Genomic DNA, 25,959 nt, shown 5'->3' on the forward strand with positions numbered 1-25,959 from the left:
CTCTTAATCTGCTTTGTTCCCCTAAATCTTAAACTGCAGTATGGCTCCCAAAACTATTCTGTTGATTTGCATTCACATAAAGATCGTATCATCTTTTTGAATGGAACAGGAAGCAAAATGAATTGAAGAAAGAATGTGTACTCTTAATTCATTATGTAAAGGGAAGGGGGACGATGCTTTGCAGTACATAAATAATGTAGTTTTAAGTTTGTGTTTCTGAAGCCTATGTGTGAATCAAAAGACAATTACATGCTGGTAATTTTCCTAAGTTTATGAAGCAATCCTCCAAATAAACACTGCATATAACAATAGATACAGTAGGAAAATTATGCACAGAATGATAAAAATGAAATGTTTTATGGATAAAAATAACAGGAGAATGTAATGCATTAGGAAAGTTGTTACAAACTAGGCATTTGATGATGACAACAACAACAATTTATTTATGGCCAAAAGTCAAAATAGATTCAGAAACAGAATGGAACAAATTGAAGGTTGTGGGTTTTTTTTTTATTTTCTTTTGTTCAATAAAATTAGCAGTTTGGTTCTTCACTGATCACATAAGTCTCTGATATCTTGGGAGAAGTGCAGGATGACAGGTTTTTTAAAATAAGTTCCCTGTTGCACCTAATTCAGCTCCCCCCCCATTCCCAAAGTGTCAATTTATTGTGTTCATTGCTTCTATCCTGTCCTTGAAGGTGTTCAGATTGAAGGTATTCAAATTGCACCCAAAGCAATATGAATATCTTCACAGAAGAATCATTCCAGTTACTTTTGAATGTTCTGAATATTCAAGTGGTTCAGAGAATTTTCAAGAGTAATATACAAGCCAAAATGTCTTTCCATGCACACTTTTTCTCCCAGATGTGAACCCTTTCCCCAGAACATTTAGTTTTCTCATATTTTCCATTAATATATGCATTGTTGTAGTGGGGGTCTCCATTCCATGATTTGAAAGCACAATAATGAAATAATAATTGGGTTCCAATTCATAGGTTAGTTCAGGAAGTGTGAATTAAAGAGTCAGGTAGGTCACTGCAACTCCCTTGTCTTAAGCCCCATTGAAAGCAATTTCTGTACAAAATAATGTAGATCAAATTCTTCTTCTGCAGTGATGGAAATGACAGGAAGTGACCAAGTCAGGGATAAATAACATTGTTATAAATGGCTTACATTAGTTTGAATGTTTGTGTGCCTTGCTAAACCATTTGTTTTCTTTAACAGCTTATGTGCTACTCTGCCATCTGCTCCACATCAGTCATGTTTCCCCATTCTTAAAGAAATCAGGGCAGGGTTAATCCTCTCTCCTATGTTTGCTTTCCAGGCATTAGTCATGAAACCAGTGATGAAAAGGTGATTTTTGGCATTGAATTTAACTCAACATTTCTGGAATGTGTTCCAAAGTCACAGCAAGCTTCCATTAGGTGGTTTATTCAGCGCTCTGGAGAAGAGCACCGGGAAGAGGTAAGGCTGGCTTTGTCTCAAGAGAGAGCTATAAATTCCATGGTCAAAAATTGGGGCTGATAGAATTTGTCAATATTAGATTCAACGTAATGGATTTCACCATCCTTTGGAGTAAGAAAACTGTAATACGTTCCATAACAATATGTCCACCATCCATAGGACCTAAGAAAAGAGTCTGCAGGGTTCTGAGTTTTGCAGGTTTAATCAGGCTAGCTATTTATTAAAAAAAAAAAAAAGGCAGGAGGATGATGTGGAAAGTTCAGTATGAAGCCAAGGACTGTCTCTGTGAAATCTGCTGTGATGCAATGTAATTACTTAGCATACTTAACAAAGAGAGAATTCTTGTATTCACCTTGGAAAATAGTATACATCTATGCAACTAAGCCCCAAATTAAGTAAAAGCAGTTGGAGGAATTTGGAGCAGAGATGCAGCAATGCATGGAGCTTTCTACCTTCATCCTCCCAACTATTTCTGCACACCAAATTGCTTCACCCAAGACTGCATGATTCAATTTTCATTTGAACATAATAGAATTAGTCCCTTGACTCCAAATCTCATCCGCTGACTATGCTACCAATCAGGCAAATAGCTTTGTCCTAGCTGATTCCACCTAGTTGTGGTTGGAAGTTTGGGGTTATAAAATGGGAAAATATTCACTTGGTTGGATTATTGGTTGCAGTATGCTTTCTATGTGGGGAAGTTCTGGAGACAGCCCAGAAGTTACAGTTGTTCCAGAACATGGAGCTAGACAGCTGGCAAGTCAACCACACGATTACAGGATAGCAGCACTTTTGAAATTGCTGCATTGGTTATTTGTAGGCTTCTGGGCCCAATTTACTGGACATCACCTACAAAGCCATATATAGTGTACCGTTGGGATACATCAGCTTGTCTGGTCGGAACATCTTGTGAAGGTTTGCTGAGAGCACGAACAGTTGTAGAATCCATGTTTTGGATATCTCCAGAAGTTTGTGTAGGTCTCTACTTCTTAGCATTTTGTAATTACCTTGTAGCAAGTCTGTTACACTGTTTTGTGGCATTTATCTTGTTTTCTCTTAATGTTTCATGGGCTTATGCTGTTGTATGTTACCCAGAATCTCTGGATTGGGGCAGTCTACAAAAACAATTAATAATAACATATTTTGCTTGAGGAAGGGTGGTGAATCGGGGAGAAAAATAATGGAGTCATTTTTGTACATTCTAAGGAAAATACATGTGGTGGAATTTGGCTCTGCCGCTGATTACCAGGAAGGAGGGCGCGCATTCCAAGCTGATAAGAGGGCTTGCAGTCTAGAGAGTCTTGGCAGGGGATCAAAGTGAGGCAGGGTAGCCCTGCCCTAGACTCTCCCAGGTTATTTTCCTTGCAGGTTAGTTAGGATAGCTTTAGTCTGGCAAGATTCTGTCTGTACAGTGAGAACAATAAAGAACCAGAGTGCAGAATATGCTGACTCAGCATCATTCTTGGTCCTGTCCCAACAATACACAACTTTATTTCAACATAGCTAATGAAAAATATACTGTATGTATATGGGTGGTTTTATGAGTATACTGTATTATAGAAATACACTGATATTGAAGGATCTCTTTCACCCTGTATCTTACTTGGTCAGAAATAAGTCAGTCACAGCCAAAATTCTTAACTTTTCTTTTCTCGGTGTCTCTTCTCAGCTTTTTGCTTTCCTCCAAAAGAGTGGGGTGTGTAGCTTCTCTGTTTGCATCTTACTACCAGTTCTGATCCCAGCATCTTTGGGTAATTTTGAGTGAATCACATTTAGCAACGGCATGTTGTTCCCAGAATTCAAGAGCGGTAACATTTTACTAGGCCTTCAGTGCCTCCCTCCAGAAACAGAGGGCGAGGAGTTGCTTATCAGGGCATGAAATCTGGTTTCCCAAGAGGAAGGAGAGGGCAACGTCCAGATTCGCTTAACAGGCATTTGGCTCAGCAGACTGTTTCCTCCCCTTCACCCAAAAGGTCATGCTTTGGAGTCCATTTCCAGGCAGAGCTGGGCGTGGAAATAAACAGGATCTCCGGTGGCGGTACAGGAACTTTCACCATGTCATTCTGTCACCAGAGTTCACCTCACTGCAGTCAAAAGGGCTCCCCCTCCTCTGGTTCATTTTTATTTCAGTGATGCTCAAACATTTCAGCATGTTTGTTCCTTTGTTTTGAGGGTTATTCACATACTTGTGACTAGAATCATGGAGGAGAGGAGGGAAAAAGGAATTAACATATCGTCTTTACATCGTTTGTTCATGAACCCTAGACTCATCTGTTTATTTGTTCACCATGAAATTCCCATGTGCAGTGAAATACATAGGTACAAAAGTATCAGAACTGGGAAAGGCTGAGAGAGTTCCACTCAGTGCTTAGCAAAGCCACTTGCCACTTTTAATAAATATTTAATTTAGATTAGCTCTGAGCCCAAGTTCCCCCAAGATTACAGCTTTACCAAACTGCCATCTACAGTTTTGGAAGAACCTAATAAGCCATATACCTAAAATGACAGCTTGTGCATTCTTGTTTTTCCTTACTCTTCTCCCATGACTTTTTTTTTCAGTTGTTGCACCAATAATCAGTTCATTTTTCTTGCACCCCACTGTCCAATTGCTAACTGGTTTTCCGAGAGTGGGACGGTATACTGATTGTGTACAATTTAATACACAATTGTTGTTCTGTTGTACTTCAAACATTTTCAGAGGCGATGAAAAAAAATTACTAAAAACAGAGAAATTAAACAAAAGAAACACACAAGAATACAAATGAATAAATGCCACAGGAAAATTGTATTCTTGGTAAAATGTCCTATCCCAGGACTACAGTATCATTTAGGATCCCTGATGCTTGAGGGTCACTGAGTATTTTAGACTTTGGAGAGCATGTAATCAGCACTCCCATAAAACGGTTCCCTGCCATAGTGGATGTGGTCACCCATTTCTGTGGATGCAACCACAAAGTAACCATGCATGCACAAGAGGTAACTTTGTGGATCACCGCTTCCACAGCACTAATAAATTCCATCAGTGGAATGACCTCGGTGGTGCAAGTCGTAGTGACAGCTGGTCAACAGATGCCTTTGGAGTGTTAGTGAAGGACTCCTTCTGCGGGCTTTATGCAAAAGATCCCAAGTAGCTCTGAGATATCAAACCAATATGAACATCAGCACATATTCAATGCAGCTAAAGTCACAGCTACATGTTGGCCTGTGGTTTTGCAGGGCTAGAAATTAGATTGTACATAATGAACAGAAAAAGAATCCATTAAATGGCAAACATAAATATTTTCCTCCCTTTCCTTCTTTGTTTTGATGAATGTTCAAACTGTGTAAAAGATACCCTGACTTAAAAACCTGGACACCACATTTGAATCTTGGTTAGCTATACTGTCTTATGAGCTAATGGTGGTAAGAAGAATTAATGTGAATAGTAAAGAATGTCTGTGTAGAACCTCAGGCTATGAATTAAGAAGTTTCTTGTTCAGATGTCATCTCTGCCCTTAACTCACCAGGCAGCCTTTGGCAACTCCCCATCTCGAAGTCCTTCTATATTTCATTTAAAATGTGGAAATAATAATATTAAACCACATTTCAGGATTCTTCTATTACTTACTGAGGTTTTGTTTTCTCTCTTCCTCCAAGGAACTCAAAGTGGCATATGTATTATTTCTGTATTTTTCTCCCCATAAGGTAAATCAGGCTCAGGTTGCCCAATGAGATCTGAGGCTGGGCATGGAAATTTTGCTCTCTTTAGTCCTAAGCCAACAATTTTTTAGTTACGTTAGTCGCTGTACAAATGTTACATATTTATATTATCATTAGGGAAGGACAGATTTATCTATTGTCTAGGTTACTTTGAGCTATGATACATATTTATACAAAATTTCATTCTGGCCCATTTCTTCATCAGTTTATGAAATTCATAAAATAAAAGGGAAATGTGTACATCCTGTTTTGACATTTCCATACAATACAACGTTTTTAGCATTTTACCCCCAAATAGACATGAGAATGGAGTTACACTAAAACCACACTTTAGGTACATTCTGATTGCTTTCAGTACACAGTTCGGCAGTGCTTCAGAGAAAAATGCAAAAGATAAGTCATAACTATTATGTTCTAATTCTCATATTTGTCCAGAAAATGAAAAGAATGGTTAGACAATAAACAAAATCCTGACGTTTTTCCATAAATTATTATGTGTATGAATGTAGATGGGCTAAAAAATGAAAGGAATAACATTTTCCCCAAAAGACTTTCCTTCTTTCCCGGAAAAAATTGATTCACTTTTTATTTCCAACTTCATATACGCACCTGTTACCCTTTCCATCATCACTGACTCAAGCAGGAAACCTCCCCTCCTCACAAACAGATTCCACGTTCTAGGAGTGGAAAGGTAGAAGTTCTTTCTAAATAAACCATTCACAAAGGCAAGTTATATTGATCTAGCCAACCCTTAGTGAAATGTTAATCTGTTGCTTTCTTTCTTTTTTTAACACTTACTTAACACTTTCTCCCTGAAATGCAATGCCCTAGCACAGCTCTTTTATTTGTACTGAAAGAAGGAATGGATCTAAATGGATATCCTAGTCCTTTGTCATTAACATGAGTCACAGCTCCATATCTCATTGCTACCAAAATGAAGATGGTTGATTGACATCAGTGGAATTTGAAATCAAGAGATGATCAGCTTGTGCCAATGCTACTGTGGACCACTAGCCATTTCTCAGGAGCAAGAACATACAAAGTCATCCTCTATCAATCAAGGGCCAGGGTAAATGCCACCTAGATGGAACATCAGAACATCTCTGTGGCCAAAGTAGAGGATGGGGGTGACATCGGGAAAGGGATTTCTTAAGTTGGGTTTTTTCCCAGATGATTTACCAATGGGACTTCAATAGCAGTATGGAAAACCCCAAAGTCATGGCTCGCTATTCCCAATAGCGAGTGGGACTAAATTTTAGCTAGACGTGGATTCAATCCTGTGTTATTAGAGTGTGAGAGAAATCTGCAACTGGTTTCAGATACAGTTTGCCATAGTTAAGTCTTACTAAAAATGTATGGCGTTTTTCAGTTTGAGTTAAGATTATTTCAGTACGAATTGTGGAAGTTATTCAATGCATTATCTTGTCTCCATGGAATATTTCCTGAGGATTCTATTTTAGAGATAGCTTGTAGGAAGCTGATACACCACTGTTATAATTGACACTTCTCAGAAGTGATTCTTGTGAAGGTAGTGGTGACCTCCACCAAGAATGCTATATATTTCTAGAGCTCCTGTTTTATAAAAGATATTTCCCCTGCAGCTACATGGAGAGGTTTCTGATTTTTAAAAAGTGCTAATCACTCCTTTATCACAATAATTTCTCAAGACCATCCTCAACCATAATTCAAGTATCTAATACCTTAAGGAGTCCAGGCCAAACTCCCCTGTTTCTACAGCTAAGAGTGGCCCTGAACCTAGGTCTGCCCCATCCCCATCCAACACCACACTGGCTCATGTTTAAAACTGAACCCATGCCTAAGCATATTTTAAAATTTCACTTTTTAGAGCCAAGTTCAACAAAAGTACTGCATTCATTAGTCAAAGATCATGCAGATTTCAAAATAGTCCACAACTGTATGAGGTAAAGATACTCTAAGTGGTTGTTCTTCTACAGCTCTGTTTTGTAATAATTCGCCAGGGCAAGGTGGTTTGGCTTTGTTTTGGAAGAGGCAGTGCAGTTTGACTCAAGGTTGCATTGCCTCAAAGCCTTCCCCAGTAGTTCCTGCAGCTGGAAGAGGCTTTGCACACCTGCTTCTTTGGGTGGAACAGAAGACTGGAAGAGATTCTTGGCATTGGCAGGACCTCTTGCAGTTATTAGAACCATGGGAGGTGTTGGTAATGCCTGTTTACTTCACTAACAGTGACGTTTTAGGTAAGGGGTAGCAATATTTGGTAAGGATGCATGTCTTCAAAGTTTTGCACAGCCCTAGTTAATACAGAATCTGATCTACTAGCCATCATGCTTATTCAACTTACATCTTTGTACAGTTGCTTTTTGTTCCCTGCTTTTTCCCTATATTGGAATTTTATCAAACTTTTTTTAGTATATCTAGTTCCCCAAAACCTGGTATAAATTAAGCATCTGAATGAAAGATTGAAGTTCCGGTAGCAAGGAATGAAATGCCAGCTATTTATGAAACTCCAGAGGCCTGAGGAAGGGGAAGTAGGGAAGGAAGGTAGAAGGAATTCTGAACTTATGGGCAAACAAAAATTCCAAAGGAAATAAGGAAGACAGAAATATCGATGCACTGTTCAAGGTGTGTTACAGCTCATTTTTTTCCATCTGATTGGAGGACGATAGATAGATGATGGATAGACAGACAGATAGACAAACACTAAATCAGGGTCCCCTTACAGTATATTCTCTATGTGTATTTCTAAAAACCTCAAATTTGAATACAACTCACAGTCTCCTTATACGGATTTTCCTCTGTAATCTGTATCAATACAGTATTCCCTTTAACAATTAGAAATACTTCAGTCAAGTTATCAGCACAGTGACTTGGGGAAAATAAGCTTGGGAGTGAAAGAAATCACTACACTGATATGCAGATCATGGCATCTTGCTCTCTCAGGGTGAATCTCAATTCTCATAATTCCCAGCTAATATGGAAGAAGGAAATTAATTATAAGAAATTCAGTCCATCTGGAAAGCATTAGGTTGGGAACAAGATAGAAAGAATCAGAAGTCAAAGCTCAAGTTCTTACAATGAGAAAGCAGTTTTTTATTACCTACTCTAGCCTGGTCTTTTCAAGCTTGGAACATGCATTATGGTGTACAAGGATTAGGTTTGGAGATGCAGTTCAAAGGTGTTTGATGAAATGTCTGAATTAACTTTCCAGTTCACATGGTTATTTGCACAGAATCACTGAAATGGATTCTTATAGATCTACCTTTTAGACTGAGTCTAAAAGTAGCTTTTATACAGATTCAAGGAGGATCCAGTCTGTTCATCATAATAGTAAAAAGGACCTCCATGTTTAATGGCAGAATATCAGCAATTAAGAGTACCAGACATTTAGAATATTAGCCATTCAGAATAAGCAGAATTCCTGTAGGGATCAACTAATTAATGCTGAAGAATGAATACAAGATTTAATGGATCATAGTCTCATACGGCTATGTTCTTATTGTTTCTCAGTTATTATTCCACAGATCCCTTATCACCTCCAGTTTCTTCTTTAGATCCTTCCCTTCCACACCATATATCTGAATCTTTTTTCTTAACTAAGTACTTGTAAATATTCGCTGAGATAACAGTGTAGTTCTACTTAATCTTGACATTCATGATTTTTTCTTTGCAGTTGTCAGTCAAATAAGTTTTGGTCAGATAATTGTAGGACTGTTAATCAATGAAAACAGAGCATGTTTTCATTTGAATGGAATGATTGCACTGAAAAGGAAAAACATTTTCTGTAAGATAATGCATGCCTGTGTCACAATGTCAAAAAAAAATCCTTCCTGGGGGAGGAAAAAGAAATAACTTCTCTAATAAGATATCTGCAATAGATGTAACTTCTTAAATTAAAACAAACCACAGTTTTAAATGAGCCAATTATTTTAAAGTGGTTTATCTAACTGAGAATAGAGAGGCTTATTCTAGAATAACTTTTTATTATGGCCCAAGACCAGCTGTCGTTCATCTTTTCACAGAAGCAACAGATATAAAATGCAACAGAAATATCATAAAATATAATATCCCATTTATTTTTTTATTTATTGATGCATTCATATGGCTGCCCAACTCACACACTGTGTGACTCTGAGCGGCATACAAAAAGTCAAAAAAGAAAACCATAATTAATTAATACACAATAACATAGCTCATTGAAACATCCTTAGCAATAAAATGGCAATCTGAAAACGGTCTGCAACTCACTCATTGGGGGCTTTGCTCAAGCCTGAGGGAAGAGCCAGGTCTTAAGCACCTTCTTAGAGAAGATGTAAATATCCCATTTACAACAAAAACTTCTGCTGCCCTTGACTTAAACGGTCATATGCTTCTTCAAAGGAAACAGGACACATTATGCTGGAAACAACCATTGCAGATATTTCTACACCTCCAATTTCAACTTCACCACCAACTGTCACCACCAAAAGGGGACCTTCATTTCTGAGTTGCATATGTGAGTTTGCTAGCTGTCTGGATGATATTGATAGCCTTTTGCTAGTGGTTTCAGGGAACTGGACCTCACTGTCCAAAGATATATTACAAATGAGAAGCAGGAGAAATCAAAATCCTGAAGTCTTCCCTGCTTGTTATGTCTATCTTGCTATTTGGCCACAATCCCATCGGTATTAAAATCTGTGATGCGGTCAGTGGTTCCATTCAATAACCCAAAGGCAGCTGTATGCATCTGTCTTACAATTCAGTTTCAGAGTATGTGTGAGAGAGAATGAATGATGAGGGAAAGAGGGAATTGTCCACATATTTTTCACATAAAGGAACAGTATATGATCTACCCACTGTGAATACATTTAATTTAGTCATCCTCCTGCTTCCTAAATCTGTTCCTTCTGAAGTTTGCTAGAAAGGCACACATATCATTTAGGCAGTGTTCCAGTTTCATTTCTGCTTTGCTCATCTCTCCCCTCATCTCATCCTGCTAAAGACAGCACCATAAATTTTTTTAAAAACTAACATTTTAACTCTGACCCCACATATTGAATAATTTGTTTTTATCCTCAGCATAATGCTGAGATTTTCCAGTATTCATGCTACATGCTGCTTGGTCAAGCTGAATCTTCCACCGTTACTGCTCTTCATTATATAGGCCTCAGTGTGGCAGTAGAAGAACATAATGTGACTTTGTCATGTCAGGGAATTTTTTAAAACTATCTGCACTTCAGTGAAAACATCATTTAAAAAGCCCACATGTGATATAATGGATAAATGCATGATCTGTGAGCCAGGAAGTCCCAAGTAAAAATCCTAAGGATCAGTAGGTTATGTCTGACAATATATACCTCAGCCTCAGCTTTTCATCTGCAACATCCAGTGGCAATAATGATTTAAGTAATATGATTCTTCTGAGAATGATTTCATTTAGGAACCTGTTAGAACATTTAAGGAAAACACAAGCATATCCTAAGGATGAGATTACCAGATATTAAAATATCTTCTGAATACTGTTCTACTGATGGGAAATTCTGGAGCAGACATTTTGAATTTCATTGTAGCTGTTTTTGGCTGACCACCACATTTCTACTGGTCTAGTTCCAACATTTCTTTCAGAAATGTGAAAGCTCTTGGATGGAGCTTCTTCCATCTGTTGCTCTGGAATCACAGAAGCTCCAGGTCATGTGGAAAGAGTCCACAAGATATTCCTGACCACATTAGCAACGTCTCAGCTCCTGGGATGTAGGCGCTGCGCAAGAATGACACACCCTTGTCATCCACCCTCATCATTCCCTGGTGGTGATGAGGAAGACGAGTTGTTTCCCAGGTATGTGAGGGGAAGCCATTTGTCAGCTATCTTGCTAAACATAGCACCATAAATTTACACTTATAATAAGGAAAACGGCTTAACCAACTTCTAAGTTAAAGTGAGGCAGTTGTCTAAACTTCTGAATGAAATAAAAAGGCACATGTTTGACCCATGGGAATAGTTGCCAGTTACAATGATTATCTATTTTAAATCCTGTATCTTTCTTTTAGTTTTCTAGGTCCAACGGGTACATCTGAAAAAGAAGTTGTTCTTTGCCCAAGGCATGCTTTGCTAAGGAATTATTTGTGGAAGTAATTGTAATCGTGGCACGCATCCTTAACTAACGTAGTTCTCAGTGTACTGAATGAAATCTTCTGTGCAAAGAGGAAAACTTTTGGGGTAATCTTATTCAATCCAGAATAGGCAAAGGGAAAAGGTGTTTTCCTGGGAGCTGTGCAAGGAGTGAAAATGGCACAGAGCCATGAGCCTGGTACAGTTGCAGAAAATTGGGCACAGTACAGAGAAAAAAAATTAGGAAAATCATTTTCTTCCTCACTTACAAAACTAGAATTGGAGTCACCCAGAGAAACTGAAAGATTAAGAGGTTCGGGATAAACAGAAGTGAATAAGTAAACTATGCAATTTACCCTTATACAATGTAGTGATGGCCAATGATTAAATGTCCTTACCTTAAAAGGAACAAGATTTCTTCTGGGCCTGTATTTGGCCACTGTGGAATAAAATGCTAGGGAGAATTGATACCATCCATTATGTTTTCAGGTATCTGGATCAGAGACACAGACTGGAATTGGGTTGTGCAAATTAACCAGTCTGAGAATGTTCGACTGCATGATTTCATTGTTCTTTTCATCAGCAATGAATACCTCTAAGAAACTAATGCAAACAGTTGTTATTTGCAATAGATCCTATAATTATTAATTGCATGAAAAATGCCTGAAAACCAATACTGGCTTCAACATCAGGAAATGTTTATTGTACTACATTGATTACAAGATCCATAAAAGATGGCTGTGGTTTACCCTTTAATACTTTGTAGTCTATGTTACTAACAGATTTGGGAATGCAACGTAGCTCATATATATGAGCTCTGTAGCTCAGAAAACCCTATTTGTTTTTCTTTGGGGGAAAAAAAAGAAAAATTGCAATTTGACATGTACAATATTTGAATAGAAGCCCAGAACATACTTTTTTAAAATATTTCATTTAACAACAAGATCAATAAAAAATCTAGAATGCTACTCTGGAAGTTTGAAGTAAATTTCTCCATTTATAAATTGTCCCTTCTTCATCACTGTCTCAGCTGCATTGCAACAACTTGGTCTTACTTGAAAGCCAGTTATCAGGCCTGTGGGTCCTTGGGAAATGTACCCTTGGCATGGACTAGAATGTTCATCCTTATGCCCTAATCAAATAGATGCTGTTTCTGTTAGGATGCAACTAGTGGCAGAGATCTCAGGGGCGGAATGCAGAAAATATAAACACGTAACAGACACAGTCAGGTGAGCATGAGAGACAGAAGGCAAGCACTCTGGATGCTAGATTTGGCCTATGAGAAGATAATACATTCTGAATTGGCCTCATGCCATTCGGTGAACTTAAACTATCTGTAATGGCTACCATTCTTGAATTACAATAGAGTTCCTAGCCATGTTGTTTAAGCATTTGAGAAGTTTCTGTCTCATTTGTATTTTCCTTTGGAAGGCTGATGGTGCATGCTGTATGGGGTTTTTTTGCTATGGGTTCCTTACCATCACTGCATGAGATAATCAAGATGGTTTAAACATTACAAATGTAGGATAAAGCTTATCATATTGTCTCAGCAGTTTGGCTATATTGCTCTGTGACAATTAGCTTGGAGCTGGACTGCTCAGCTGAACAGGGAGTGTAACCTGGGAGTAAATGGGAGCCATCCTAAAGAGGCTTAAGGAAAACCAATCATGATGATCATCTTTGCAACTCATGTACCTGCCACACATATACATGGTGAGGATAGATGAGCCTGTATTATCTGCTGCCCTATTTAGCTTTCCATCCTATATTCTTCCCACAGTTGATCTAGGAATTCTACCACAGCAGATGCCTGCCAGGCTTCCTAGATCAATACCATATTAAATCTGTTTTGAAACTACTTCAAAAAGCAATGGCCTGAATTGCTTGATATTTGTGACTAATTTCATCCATCCCTTCTTAGTTCTAGGCATGGTAAACATCTTGTCATGTTCCTGTTCTTAGGAAACTTAAGAGTGTAAAAACTGTGACCCTCCAGATGTTGTTTACCTACAACCCCCAGCAGCCCCAATCCACATGGCCAGTGAAGAGGGATGGTGGGAATTGTTCAGACACATCTGGACTGCCTCAGTTACCATTGGCATTCATGAATGAAATGAGATACCTAGAAATAAAGAATTCTAAAAAATTAGTATTAATGACATGCATAGAACATATGCATGCCAAGGTATCAAGAAGATTGATTCTCCACTTTATCTGTCCATTCTGGTTTATGGGTATCCAGAAATTGTGTTTCCTTTTTCCTTTTGACACCTGAGAATGCAGCTTCTTTACCTCCTTATCATGTGAATAAAGGCAGACTTTGTATCAAAGGAATCGTACTGGAACATCCAGATGCATTTTTTAGGATCATGTCACATTTACATCTATCTTACTTGAACCTGAAACTGGATAGGTAAGGAAAAGCTGATGAGGACTGCAGAAGCATAATAATCACAAACAATTTCTGTGAAATAATCACAAGCAACATGTGAAAGCTGTAACCTCAGACAACATGAACAAATTTTGAGCAGGAAAGAGCTTCACAAGGTGGTGTTGCATTACATTTCTTTCAAAAATCTATTCCTTCTCCAGGTTCAACATTGATATAACATATACTTCTTTTTGTGTAAGATTTATAGTGTTTTTTTTTTCTACCCAACAGCTGAAACCAGATGAAAGAGTCTTCAAGACAGAATATGGACTGTTAATCCGTAGCTTGCAAAAGAAGGACACTGGGACGTATTACTGTAAAGCACAGGAACACACATTTGTCCAGACCATTGTGAAGTTAAATCTGAATGTCATAGAGAATGGACAGATGGAGAACAGTCATAGAACAGAAGACGAACAAGGCCGTACACGAGATCTACAAGCTGAGTCCCGGCTGAGATACAAAGATTATCTCCAGTTGCTTAGCAGTCCCAGTTTCAGTCTGGATGAGTACTGTGAGCAGATGTGGCACCGAGAAAAGAAACGGCAACGCAACAAAGGTGGGCCAAAATGGAAGCATGCTCAAGAGATTAAGAAGAAACGGAACCGGAGGCATCACCAACCTGCCAGCCCACACACCTGGCCCTCATCTACATAGCTTCTAGATCTTATTTAAAGAAAAGACACTTGTTCAAGGGAAAGTACTTTATTTGTTCTGGGCTCTTCTATCGCAATGTTGCTTCTCAAAGAGACCTTGTGATGCATAATCATTAATGTACATGAGACCCTTTGGACAAATACATGAGTAATGGGGAAAAGTCTTCAGGATTTGTATGTTGTTCAGTTCTGAACTGAGATAAAATAACGCTCTGAAAAGTTCATTTATGAAGGATATCTTGTGGCTGTCCCCTTGCTTCCCTAAAGTTTAACAAAAGGCCTTTGGGATGATTGAACTGTTAGGCTCAAGAATGTGTGGCTATCAGGCTGTGAGACCTTTCTTCTAGTCACCATAGATTCTTAACCAGACACACCCTTGGTTCACTCAGCTGCACACTCAAATGTCCTGGACAGGGTGGGAAATGCCTTGTATTAGGAAAGAACCATGATGCATTCACATATAAAACCAGTGTAATCTTAGCTCCATAGAAAGAATGTGGAGATGAGGGTGTGAGGGGCAGCCAGTCTGCTGAGATGATACACTGACATGAACTGGAACTGCCAACAAAGAAGACACTTTCCAAGATGCAAGTGGGAGGCAAGCACAGAGATTCTTTTCGTAAGGGACCGGATTTCTGGCAACACCCATTTTCTTTGGAAGGTTATTTTTTTGTCCCTCTTATCCATGTCTCTCTCACCCTACTGCTTTAACCCTTTTGCTGCTTTGCAGATGTTTCTTTGAAGCAAAATCTAACCCGATTAAGTCCACCCAGCAAAAGGAGGGAAGCAGCATTATTAATAAGATGTGGGGGAAACAGCCTTGTCATCAGTCCCTGTAATTCTTTGTTCCAAGTGCTTGCGTATGTTAGAAGCAGTAGCACGCTGGTGGAATTTGTGTTTTATATTTTTACTAAAATAAAATGAAAACAATGTCCATGTGTAAATAATGTGCACAAAAGAGATGGGCAGCTTCACAATTTTGTAAAATATTCTCTCTTTTTTTAACTTTTAATTTTTTGCTGCTTAATTGATTTGTATGTTTTTCCATAAATACTTCCTGTTAAGTTCAGTGGGCTTTACTCTCAGGCAGACAAATGGAATATGTCAGCCAGATTTACAATCCAGGGGCACTGAAGCTTGTTTATAGCATCAGAAATGAGACCAATGAGGGCCTGATTTTATTTTTTCCAGGCTGCCTTTGCACAGTATTGTCTTCTTGAAATCAGTTCTCCCATCCATTGTCCTTACCTCACATATACAGAAGCACACCATTTTACTTTTCATGCCTTTTGTCAGTGTGAAATGACAAATTAGCCATTTTCCTTACATGGGGGAAGGTTTTGATAGATACCAAAACAACAGATTTTTCTCGTTTCGCATGCATTCTGCTTCATCTTGGGAGCAAATTTTGTGGGAAACCCATGTAATTGGCATGGCACTCATTAAAACAAAGCCTGCTTTTGACTCCCAGCTCTGGAAAAATAGTTGTTTCTTTATGTTCTTGCTGTATTTGTGTGTTTTCCATTTTTTTTTTCCTGATTAATAATTGTATGGCCATTGTCTGCTCTATTCTGTTTTTTTAGTTGGATAAAGGGCTACATCTTGGGGGGGGGGGGGAAATGCACATGCTCATGCATTGTATTGCCTTACATTTATTCATGCATATAATAATTAAGCCATGCAGGGGCCAAAATCCAAATTGATGAAAAGTTGTTACTGAAAGAAAATACTGCTAAGCTTCCCCCTCACCCATTCTTCACCAAGAGGGTCAATTGTCCAACCCAATGCCATTCAGGACACTCGGTGTTTTTTATAAAACAGGAGATGTCATTTAAAAACATTGAGGTCAGATAAGATTTTAATTCAAACTATGTGGGGGTAGGTGGGATGAAACCAGCGCATTCAAGTTGCTTAATGACATGGCACAGTGAAACTCTCACAAGTCAAGGTTAACTATTTCAGTGGTGGTGTTTATATTTCTGTTGTGGTAGAGGTTACTGGAAAAAATGTCAGTGAATAAAATGTAACTGAAAGTAACTGGGGACCATTACAGATTCCCTTTATTGCTTTAGCTCAGTAAAATAAATAAACAAAAGTCCTAGTATAATTTTATCTCAATGGAATGAACTGGTTTTTTTTATAGTATATATCGCTGGGATTTCTTTGATCCAAATTGTGCATGTCATTTCACAAAGAATGGACTTTTAAAAACAGTGAACATGTGCATGAATTGATATATCACAGAGATGGCTTAATTTCTCTATTTTCTAGTCTAAATCACTCTATTCTTCCTAAAAACTCTTGGACTGGATGTTCTGAATATGGGACAGACTTTTTTTGGGGGGGTAATATCAAAAGTGGATAAATAAATACAGAAACAAACTTAGGAGAGAATGGATTAGAGGAAAAGGGAAAGATAAGTGACAGTAGAACAACTGCAAGAAAAGAAAATATGAGTCCTGTATATAAATTAATCTTTCAACAGAATAACTGGAAAGTGAACATTAAGTAAAAGGGATGTTTTGAAACAAAGTGAAAAGAAGTTACACTACTGGGAAAAATGAAAAGGGATGATTTCTGGAATGATGAACTGAAAGTCTGTGGATGAAGAAAAACGCACATAAGAATGAATGCTGCAAAACATTAACATGAAAAATAGCTGCATTATGGTTGAAAAGAGCAAGAAACAGATGAAAAGAAAGAAAATGCAGTGTAATTTGTAGGAAATTTTAAGAATTGTTTTGGAAGTTGATGAAAAGGATTAAGCAAGGCACTAAGGGCCAACACAAACACCCCTAAGGACCTGTTGCTTTATTGGAGCAAGGGTGCATAAGCAATGCACTACAACAAGCCTGTGTGAAGTTGTGCATATTTTGAAATTGATTCAGAAGAAGGGCTTTGGGGCTTTTGCAAATCCATGAGCAACAACTTTCTATTTTTTAAATCAACCCCTTTTCAGTCAAAAGCCTTACCCAATGAATGATGGACCTGGCATGGGGCATCAGCAGAAGGAGGTCAAAAGAGTCAGGATGGTGTCTTCAATTATGTGATCACTTTTTTTTTTTGAGCTATCCCTGCAGATGCCCCTGAATCTGATCATTTTAGTTTGCTGTTCCCCTTCTCTGAAAATAATAATTTCTTTCATCCCATTTTTAAGATGGATTGCTAATGTATACTTGTTTGTAGCAGCCCAGTTTAATAAGTTTAATATTCTGGAATAGGTGGAATTTATGCACATTTTTTTCTTTGAGGCAGCAAATGAGGATGGATGGATGGATGGATATATAGATATAGATATATATGCACCAAATATCAGCATTTCAGGATTTTTAAGTCATTTTATCATTATATTTAAATTTTTTCATGTCTAGAGTTTTTAAAAAATTGCCTGAGTAATGTAAGAAGCAGAAATACTTGCCCTAGTGCCTTTTATTACAGTTGTGGGTTAGTAGTTAATAATATCATCTTATGAAAGCCAAAAAAATCATAGACATAATATTGGAAACAGGTCCAGACAAATCTCTCATTTGGTGGTGGTTCATATTCATGCTTTTTGGCCATTGCAGGAGCTCAGCATTTCAGCTCTTGCCACTTCTGATTTGCTGGAATAGAAACAATTTGAATTTTAATAAATAAATTTAGGTCTGCTCATCGATAGGATAACAGCAACAACAGAAATGGCAGGATTCAGTGCCATTTGGAACCCTTATGGGACAAGGGGAAATGAATATTACAAGTTAAATTTCTAGGACTGCAACTTAAAGAAATTCTACACTTAATTAATGCACTTCCTACCAAAACCTTTAAAATCGTACCTTCAGATGGAGTTTAAGTTTATTTATTTATTCATTATTTAAAACATTTATATAGCTTATAGAATTCCTTTTACTGTGTCTCAGCTGTGTTTTTATGAACTTCTGAAGTTTTCCCACCTAGAAGCTTTCAAGGGAGGAAAGTTTTGATGAAAATGGCAATATCATCATCATACCTTGATAGGAAACAATGTAGGAATGGGTGGGGGAGGGGCGAGGGAGGGAGGGAGGAGTCAATTCACTAGCCAACCACCATCAACTGTACCATGACTTCCATCCACTATCAAAGCAACCTCTCTGTCAAACTGAAACACATTGCCTTGTCTAACACATAAGGCTCCTTCATCCTGCACTCCTTCATTTTGTTTTCTTGACAACAGTACAGAAGTGGTTTGTCATTGCCTTCTTCTGTAACACGTTCATCTTCTCAATTTATCCTCCAGCCCTGGAAGATAAGTCTCACCTTGCTTAATTTATTCTTAAGGTTTTTTTAACAGCAGCCAGTTGGCTAGACATAGTTAATAATTGTATTTAAGAAGTAGCTAGAAGGAAAATACTACTTTTGCTTAAACAAAGTCTGGTTAGTCTATTTAAATCTGCGTTCATCTATTAGACCAATGGAGGAAAAGCCAAGAGGAAAAACTCCAGACATTTTTTCTACAACTTTTCATTCAGTTTGCTGTAAGAAAAATTGCTTTCAATGTTTCTTTCAAAGGGGAAAAGAATTGAGGTGAAATTCTCATTGGTGAAATGTGAGTTTCTTGTCCTTATTTAGTTACAAGTAACCAAGTGGTATATAGGAAAACCTGGTCTTAAATTGTACAATCAGCGTTTAAAGGTTTGCAGCCTCCCCAGTTCACACAGTTCTATCCCAGGAGAAGTCCCCATGAGGGGACTCCCACTGAAGGTTTTCTGATGGGGAAGTATAAGCAGCCAAGGAGGCTTCAGAAGGATGGAAAGGTGTGGAACAGAAAATAGTCACATGAACAGTAGGTAGAAGCTGAGAAGATATTGAGAAAAGAGAAGTTTCTTTTTCAGGAGAGCACTTTTGAGAATTTGGAAGACAGATTTTGACACACTGTTAAATCTAAATTAGATATTCCATGGAGATGACAGTCTTTTAAAAAAGCGCAGACTTTCTGAAGTATCATCAGCCCAGTTTGGGACTCTGAAAGCGAACCAGAGTGTAGCTAAATCTGTAGGTAACAGGACAGTTTTTTACAGAAAGCAGAGCAGGATGTCCCAGAACAAATATTACATTCTGGAAGTGCAAAGTTCCAGAAAAAAAGAAAATGTAGGCAGATAGCAACAGGTGATAGGAAAATCAAGTGGGGATGGAGATGCTAGAGGAGGGAAGTCGTACTGACAAGGAGAATGTTGAACTTGGTAGGACAAAGCAAAGCAAACAAATCAGGAAGGAATAAAGAAAATGAAACTGGAAAAGCAACAGAGGAAGCAAACTCAGGACAGAGGCTAACACGTACATTTATTGACTGCAATTAACCTGGAATGGATGAAGGAAGAATCTACCCTGAACCAAATAAACTTTCTTAATCCTTGAGTCAGAGGACTGTTATGACCACATTAGTGGAAAGTTCTGATATGGTCATTTGACTAATCAATAAAGTTATTCATTCATTCATTAGTGGAAAGTGAGTTTTCCTTCTCATCTTTCTGGATTCTCTTCAGCCAAACAAAAAGCTAAGCAGCTGCAAAATGTGAAGAATCCACAGTAACCTTTCAAAAGGGGAGGCAATAACATTTCATATGGTTTCATTTCCGGAATGGTTCTTGCCTATTCCCCTCGAGGTCCCTGATTCTCTACTCTTAGGGACTGACTGTGCCACTTGTGACTAGGCAGCTCTCACATGGCTGCCATTCTGTGAATGCACCTGACACATACTGTCGATGTGTCAAATGTGTCCCTGACCCAGATAATTCCATACACAAATCTTCCAACCACTGAATGATTAATGGAGTGCCTTGTGACTCTGTCTGCAAGCATGAAATTATTTTAGCCCTGGAATGCAGCAGTGAATGTGTTGGGCTAGAACCAAGAAGACCCATTTTCTAGTCCTTCCCAGCCATGGATTTTGGAGATGGCAGAGCTTTAATCCTCGGACCTAATTAATTTTCAAATATTCACAATAGAGGGTTTAGATTCAAAGCAGTTTGGAGGTGAAGCTCTCAGCTGTGATGCTTCAGGACCCATAGCATTAAAAATGCATTCTAACGAAGATGTAATAGGAGTAAAAATAATAAGGATTTAATATCTTTATACATATTTGACACAGTAGCCAGATTTTATTCTATAGGATTAAAACCCTCTACCAGGATTAAAACCCTCTACTACGGTGCTTCACACTTTAGATGATTATGCATCTAAATGTATTAGCTTTCAAAGCTATCCAGGTCTTGATGTTCAATAGGAGCTCAATAGAATGATATATACAATCCACCTTCCTTTAAGCTCACAGAAAAAGAGACAGAGAGAGAGATACAGATGTTATTATGTCATGTCCCCATGTATGGAGTTTTTCATGACTTGAAAAACTTGAGGGGGGGTGGAATTCTCTATTTTTACACAGTGTAAAATGTGTTATTTTTCCTGTTACATTCCTGACTGGTATTTTTCAGTTATAGTGACCACCAGGGGCATCACATAACCAGTTTCATGCCCATTGGTGGTCCTCAGATGCAGGTGGCCAGATGTTCTTCTATGGGCTTCTACCAGAATTGAACTAGGCAAAGATTGTGCAAGGATTGTGATGATCCATCTAATCCTTCTTCTTTTCCCCTGCAAATATAGTGTTTTTTCAATTCATACCTAAATAATTTTTTCAGATAAATTGAGAAAGGAGTACAAGGTACCATCTTTTCTTCTTTACTAAGCATGTCAGAGTTTTAAAAAAAACAGTAAGAATATCAGAGTGTGGATCTCCTGTTGGCTTTGAAAGCAGATCTATGAATGTATCTCATGCAAGGGCAGCATTTAGTATCCAGGACTGCACTACTGATTGTTGTTTGTGAAGTGGTAACTATAAGCATAGACTTCACTGTGGTATTGTTGACCATGCTATTGTTGACCCGTCCTTGCTAATTGCACATAGTTAAACCATTCACAGATCTGAGCCAAGGTTTTCCAGATTCAAACGCAAGCCTTCTCAGAAGAATGAAAAAGCCACAGCCAGCTGCTTCTGATCCTTTGTGGATGGACAAGAGGGATAGTTGGCCCATTTGTGCCAAAGCATATCCTTTACCAAGTTGTAACATTCTTGAGGGGTATGGGTATAAAGAAGAGTGAAGAGTAATACAAATTTTGTTGAGAAACTGAACAATAACAAGTCAATCAGTTCTGTGTTTTGTAGGAAAGAGTTAAAGATTCAGTCTTGAAGCTGCAGGTGGATGATGCTGCAGATAGGCCAAAACTGGTTGAATTCAAGGAAGAATAATTTTGGAATGAATCAAGGAATCAATTAATGAATTAATTAATTAAAAGAAGCCACAATCCTGCCTTTGTGTCTTAGTAGCAACTAATTCTGCAAAAGTTCAACAGGAAAAAAAAAATTCCCCACTGCTTTACATCTGGGGCAAGAAAAGTTTCACCAGCTGGATGTCTTTGCTGAAGGGATGAGGTTCTGAAAAGTGAGAAACAGTGAGAGAAAGAAAAAAAAAATCTAAGAGAAATAAACAGAGAGAGCAAAGAGTTTTCAAATTGCTTTCTGTCATTAGTTTTGCAGTATGTTTCACAAACATACACAGAGGGAGAAGCCAATTAAGCTGAAATATTTCATTCTGTCAGAAAAGGTTTAGAGGGGTCAAATGTTATAGACAATTAGTGAAATATCTGATGCTCTGTGTGGTTTCTAATTATCAACCTTTCTAAAGAACTAAATGAATTCTTCTATATTAGAAAATCCTATAAAGTTGACTGTACCCTTGGAATGGATTTTGGAACACTACAAAATGAGTGAAAAGAATGCGTGCACGGCTAAGAAAAGTGTTTTCCCAGCAAAAGGCGAGACAAGAGAAGCCACTGCATTCAGCCTTCCCTCAGAAGAAAATTTCATCTCCTGAACTCACAGCTCTATCCTTGAAATGGTCAGCCGGTAATGAATCCACCACCAGCTTTTATTAGACTGACATGTGGTGCAAATACCTTCACAGCCAGTGTTTCCCTAGATGGTGTACCACGTTCTGATATGTAATGAGCCTTATTTTGTCTTCCTCTATCGTTCTGACTACTATGTGTTTATAGGAGAAGCACATACTCTCCCCCAAAGTCACTTACAAAGTGTAATCATTACCACAGTTAAAACTGTTGGAGGTGTACAGTATATTTTGTGTGGGTATCCCAGAATTCCTGAATGCAGGAATCTGACCTGAGCAATGATTAGTGAAGCAGGTTTTACAACTACAACAGAAATGAGGTTTATTTATTCAAAATACATTATAGGGATGGGCAAAGCCTAACACCTAGCTAACTACATCCAACCAAAAGAGTTCAAGAGCATGTAATCTGTGCCTAGATAGAAAAGCAGAAGGAAGTGACCTCAGATTCACCATCTCTTAGATGAAGAGCAGGCAGTGTGATAGACAAAGAGGGGACACAGAGGAAATACTTAACTCTCTAGCTACACCCCACTGCCTCCTCCTTGTCAGTGCCAGTGAAGTCACACTTCCCACAAAACCCAGCATTAGGATTAAATCAGCAGCAAGGGAAATAACCATATTATAATGGATGGCATCTGCTTAAGACTAAGTTAAAATGCATCTGTGATCACAACCTACCAGTGGGAGATCAAGGCTGAAAAGGAAGCAGCACAGCAAGAAACCCATCCTCCTGATTTGAACTTGGCAACTTTGCTTTGCTATAATTATCAGCCTTTATCCAAGAATACAGTTCAAAAGCAATACAGCGGAATGTAATGCTATTTCAGGGTTTAACTTGGCATGAAAAATAAATATAGCTTTTTTTTCCTTCCTTAAAAAGTTGAATTATGGGCAAGGATAAGCAATGAGGGAAATACTAAAGAAGAAGGGCAATCTCGCTCTGGATTAGGCAAGAGATAGGGTGATTGTTACTAAGGCCAGATGCTTTAGTTACTGAAGATATATGTCAATATGACATCATAAAAATAGCCTTGTCATGAAAGCAGACCATTTTGCAGTGGTTATTCTTCTGTCTAGTTGCAGTTTTTAAGTGCACAACATGGAAGGCCTAAGTGTTTATCTTGGAACTGGTAAAAAACACAGGTTCAACCAAAATTTTAGTTTAAATATAAGTCCAGATCAGCACAACTATATGCAGAAGGGAAAGCAATGCTTTCTACCCAACTGCTGCCATTTATTTTTTTTTAAGAAAAACTTTTACACTACCCCAAGTTTTTACAGACAGATCAGTTGACCAGAACTGGTGCAAATGGAGTTTTAAAAGCAACATTGAACTACAGTATATGGGTGTGACTGATGTTTTATTTGAAAAGGAGAGGGTGGGGAAATGATTAGTCTGATCCTCACTGGGCTACGAGGCTGTTGCGATTAAATAAAACCTGGAAGAGGTGCTTATGGAGAAATACAGTGAAACCAAAAGATTAACTTTCAGGAGTAGTAATAAAAATCACAGAAATAAAGTGGAAAGGAGAAAGCACTTCCCTCCCCTACAAAACACACACCCAAATCTTTAAAATATAGTTAAGGTGTTTCCATGATGCCCCCAGTTCAGAATCTGAGAGAACTTAATATCTGCCTTGTCAGAATATGAAACAAAACTCCCATGAATGGTATATTTGCCTACAGGCTACCGATGGTAGAGTCTTGCTTTCTTTTTCTGTGGGCAGTGGAGAGAATAATGTCTTTTCCATAAAAGTATGTTTTGGATCACCAGGTTTGGCATTTCAAAGATGTTTCTCAAATATAAAGTCTATTGATATTAAGTTACACAGAGAGTCTTTTCTGTTGTGCAGATGCTCTTACACACACACACACATTCAGAGAGAGAGAGAGAGAGAGAGAGAGAGAGAGAGAGAGAGAGAGGGAAATCCTATATATGGTTTGCTGGCAAATTACATCAATATCTGGATCCCTGTTGTTTGTAGGATTATTTTCAACTGGTGTATAGTAACCAGCTGCCAAAAAGGGGGATCTTTTTCTTTTGATTCCTTGTAATGGAAATGTTTACGTGCAGTCAAAATACTTGGCATAGAGGGTTCACATAAAAGCAAGGTATTGTACAAAGAGAAATCAGGTATTTGGCCACAGAATTAAGGTTCTGAAATTTGAATAGATGATGCAAATTGAAATGTTTGATTTATGACATTTATAATGCCAGATAAAATGATGTATCCATGCAGTTTTATGAAAGGAGCTCTGTTAGTAATCAGACTTCCCTTTACAAATTGTGATTTCAGAAGTCAAAAAAGGACAAGGGAAGGCAAGATGTAGGTGGCTTTGGGGCTTTCTGCAGATTCTGGTCACCCATTATCAAGATGTCCTCAATGAGAAATATTGAAGCATCTTTCAAATGATATCTGAGGTCTTACAAACTGAATATCAATTATCAGATTCAATCCATGCATAAATAGCTATCCTTAAAGTATCAGTTGGATCAATTGATCTTGTGCATGTGGATTACTGCTGGTAGAATTGTACAAACTGTCTCCAATCTGATTCAAACTAAAATGTTTGGCAATTCAATTTGTTTATTCAAATTGACTCAAAAAAACAACAACAACAAATTGAATGAGACTGAATGAGACTGATTTCAGGATTAATTAAAAATGGATGATAGGACTACAGAATATTTTATTTCTGTATCTCTAGTGATTTAGGTTGGACTTTTGCAGCCTAGATCTGGTAACCCTATCAGAACACTAGTTTTTAAAGTCTTATTTTGGGTTTCCCACATTTCTTTCAGAGTTCAAGCACCAGCAGGTCTAGCAGGCAAAGTCCATCTCCCAGATTTATCCACATCAGACAACTGTGACTGGTGTCTTTTCTCTGGCTTGTGGCATGGAATGGCCAAATCCTTCAGTCTGCCAATCAAAGATACATTAAGCCTTGAAATATTTTCCCCATGTGTTTCTATTTTAAATCCCACATTTTAGACCAAGTCATTCTAAGTTTCTTCTGTTTTTAACATTAAAAAAAGCAATTAGATACTGATGGAAATTGTTTTTTTTTTTTTTTAAAGGCTGACAAGTTGGACCAATTCCATACCAGATTCTATGCATTCAGCATGTCTACAGATCCAGGTTAATAATGGGTGATATTCCAAAATGTTGCTATTAACAGATTTGTTAATAACAGAAGATCATAAGAATGGAAAGAAAGGTTTGAAGATTTTTTTCGCTCAGCAATCTCTCTCCCCTCCACAAAACCCAATCCCAGCTCCAAGATTCCAGTGAAGTTCAGACGTCTTGTAGAAACAGATGGTTTGTGGTCACAGAAGAGCCTCCTGGCCTACAGAATACTCCTTCTTTATTAGATATCATTGCTGGTCTTTTTTGCCAACTGTTCTGTATTATCATAATTTGTGTGCATATCTTCAACAGCGGCTCCTTAGGAAAACAGAAGTGAGATCTTGAAAGGCCATATGTGCTTCTGTGTTAAATCACATCAAAACTCAGATCACAAGAGGCCCCATTCTTTGCTTCTTTAACATTCTTTTTGCCACCCTCTTCTGATCCTCCAGCAGCATCTGAGTTAAGCCTTCTCATGCGGGTTTCATTCATACATTTAACCTTTGCAAAGGTAAAACTAATAAAGATTATATTCAACTGTCACTGTGTTAGATCACAACCTCCAACTGAACATATGGGATACCAGGACATGAGT

At 38.0% G+C, this 25,959-nt stretch overlaps 1 protein-coding gene across 2 annotated transcripts in view; it reads left to right on the forward strand.

Moving 5' to 3' along the window:
• The window catches only part of SEMA3D (semaphorin 3D), a 168,775-nt gene extending 152,427 nt beyond the window's left edge, over positions 1-16,348 (forward strand). For both annotated transcript variants that reach the window (XM_063308241.1, XM_063308242.1), the window contains exons 17-18: positions 1,325-1,464; positions 13,887-16,348. In XM_063308241.1, coding sequence (XP_063164311.1) covers positions 1,325-1,464; positions 13,887-14,312 — 566 coding nt within the window. In that variant the 3' untranslated portion in view covers positions 14,313-16,348. The remainder of the gene's footprint in view (positions 1-1,324; positions 1,465-13,886) is intronic.
• The last annotated feature ends 9,611 nt before the right edge of the window (positions 16,349-25,959 follow it).

Source organism: Candoia aspera, chromosome 7 (genome assembly GCF_035149785.1).
Source record: "Candoia aspera isolate rCanAsp1 chromosome 7, rCanAsp1.hap2, whole genome shotgun sequence".
NCBI classification, from domain to species: domain Eukaryota; kingdom Metazoa; phylum Chordata; class Lepidosauria; order Squamata; family Boidae; genus Candoia; species Candoia aspera.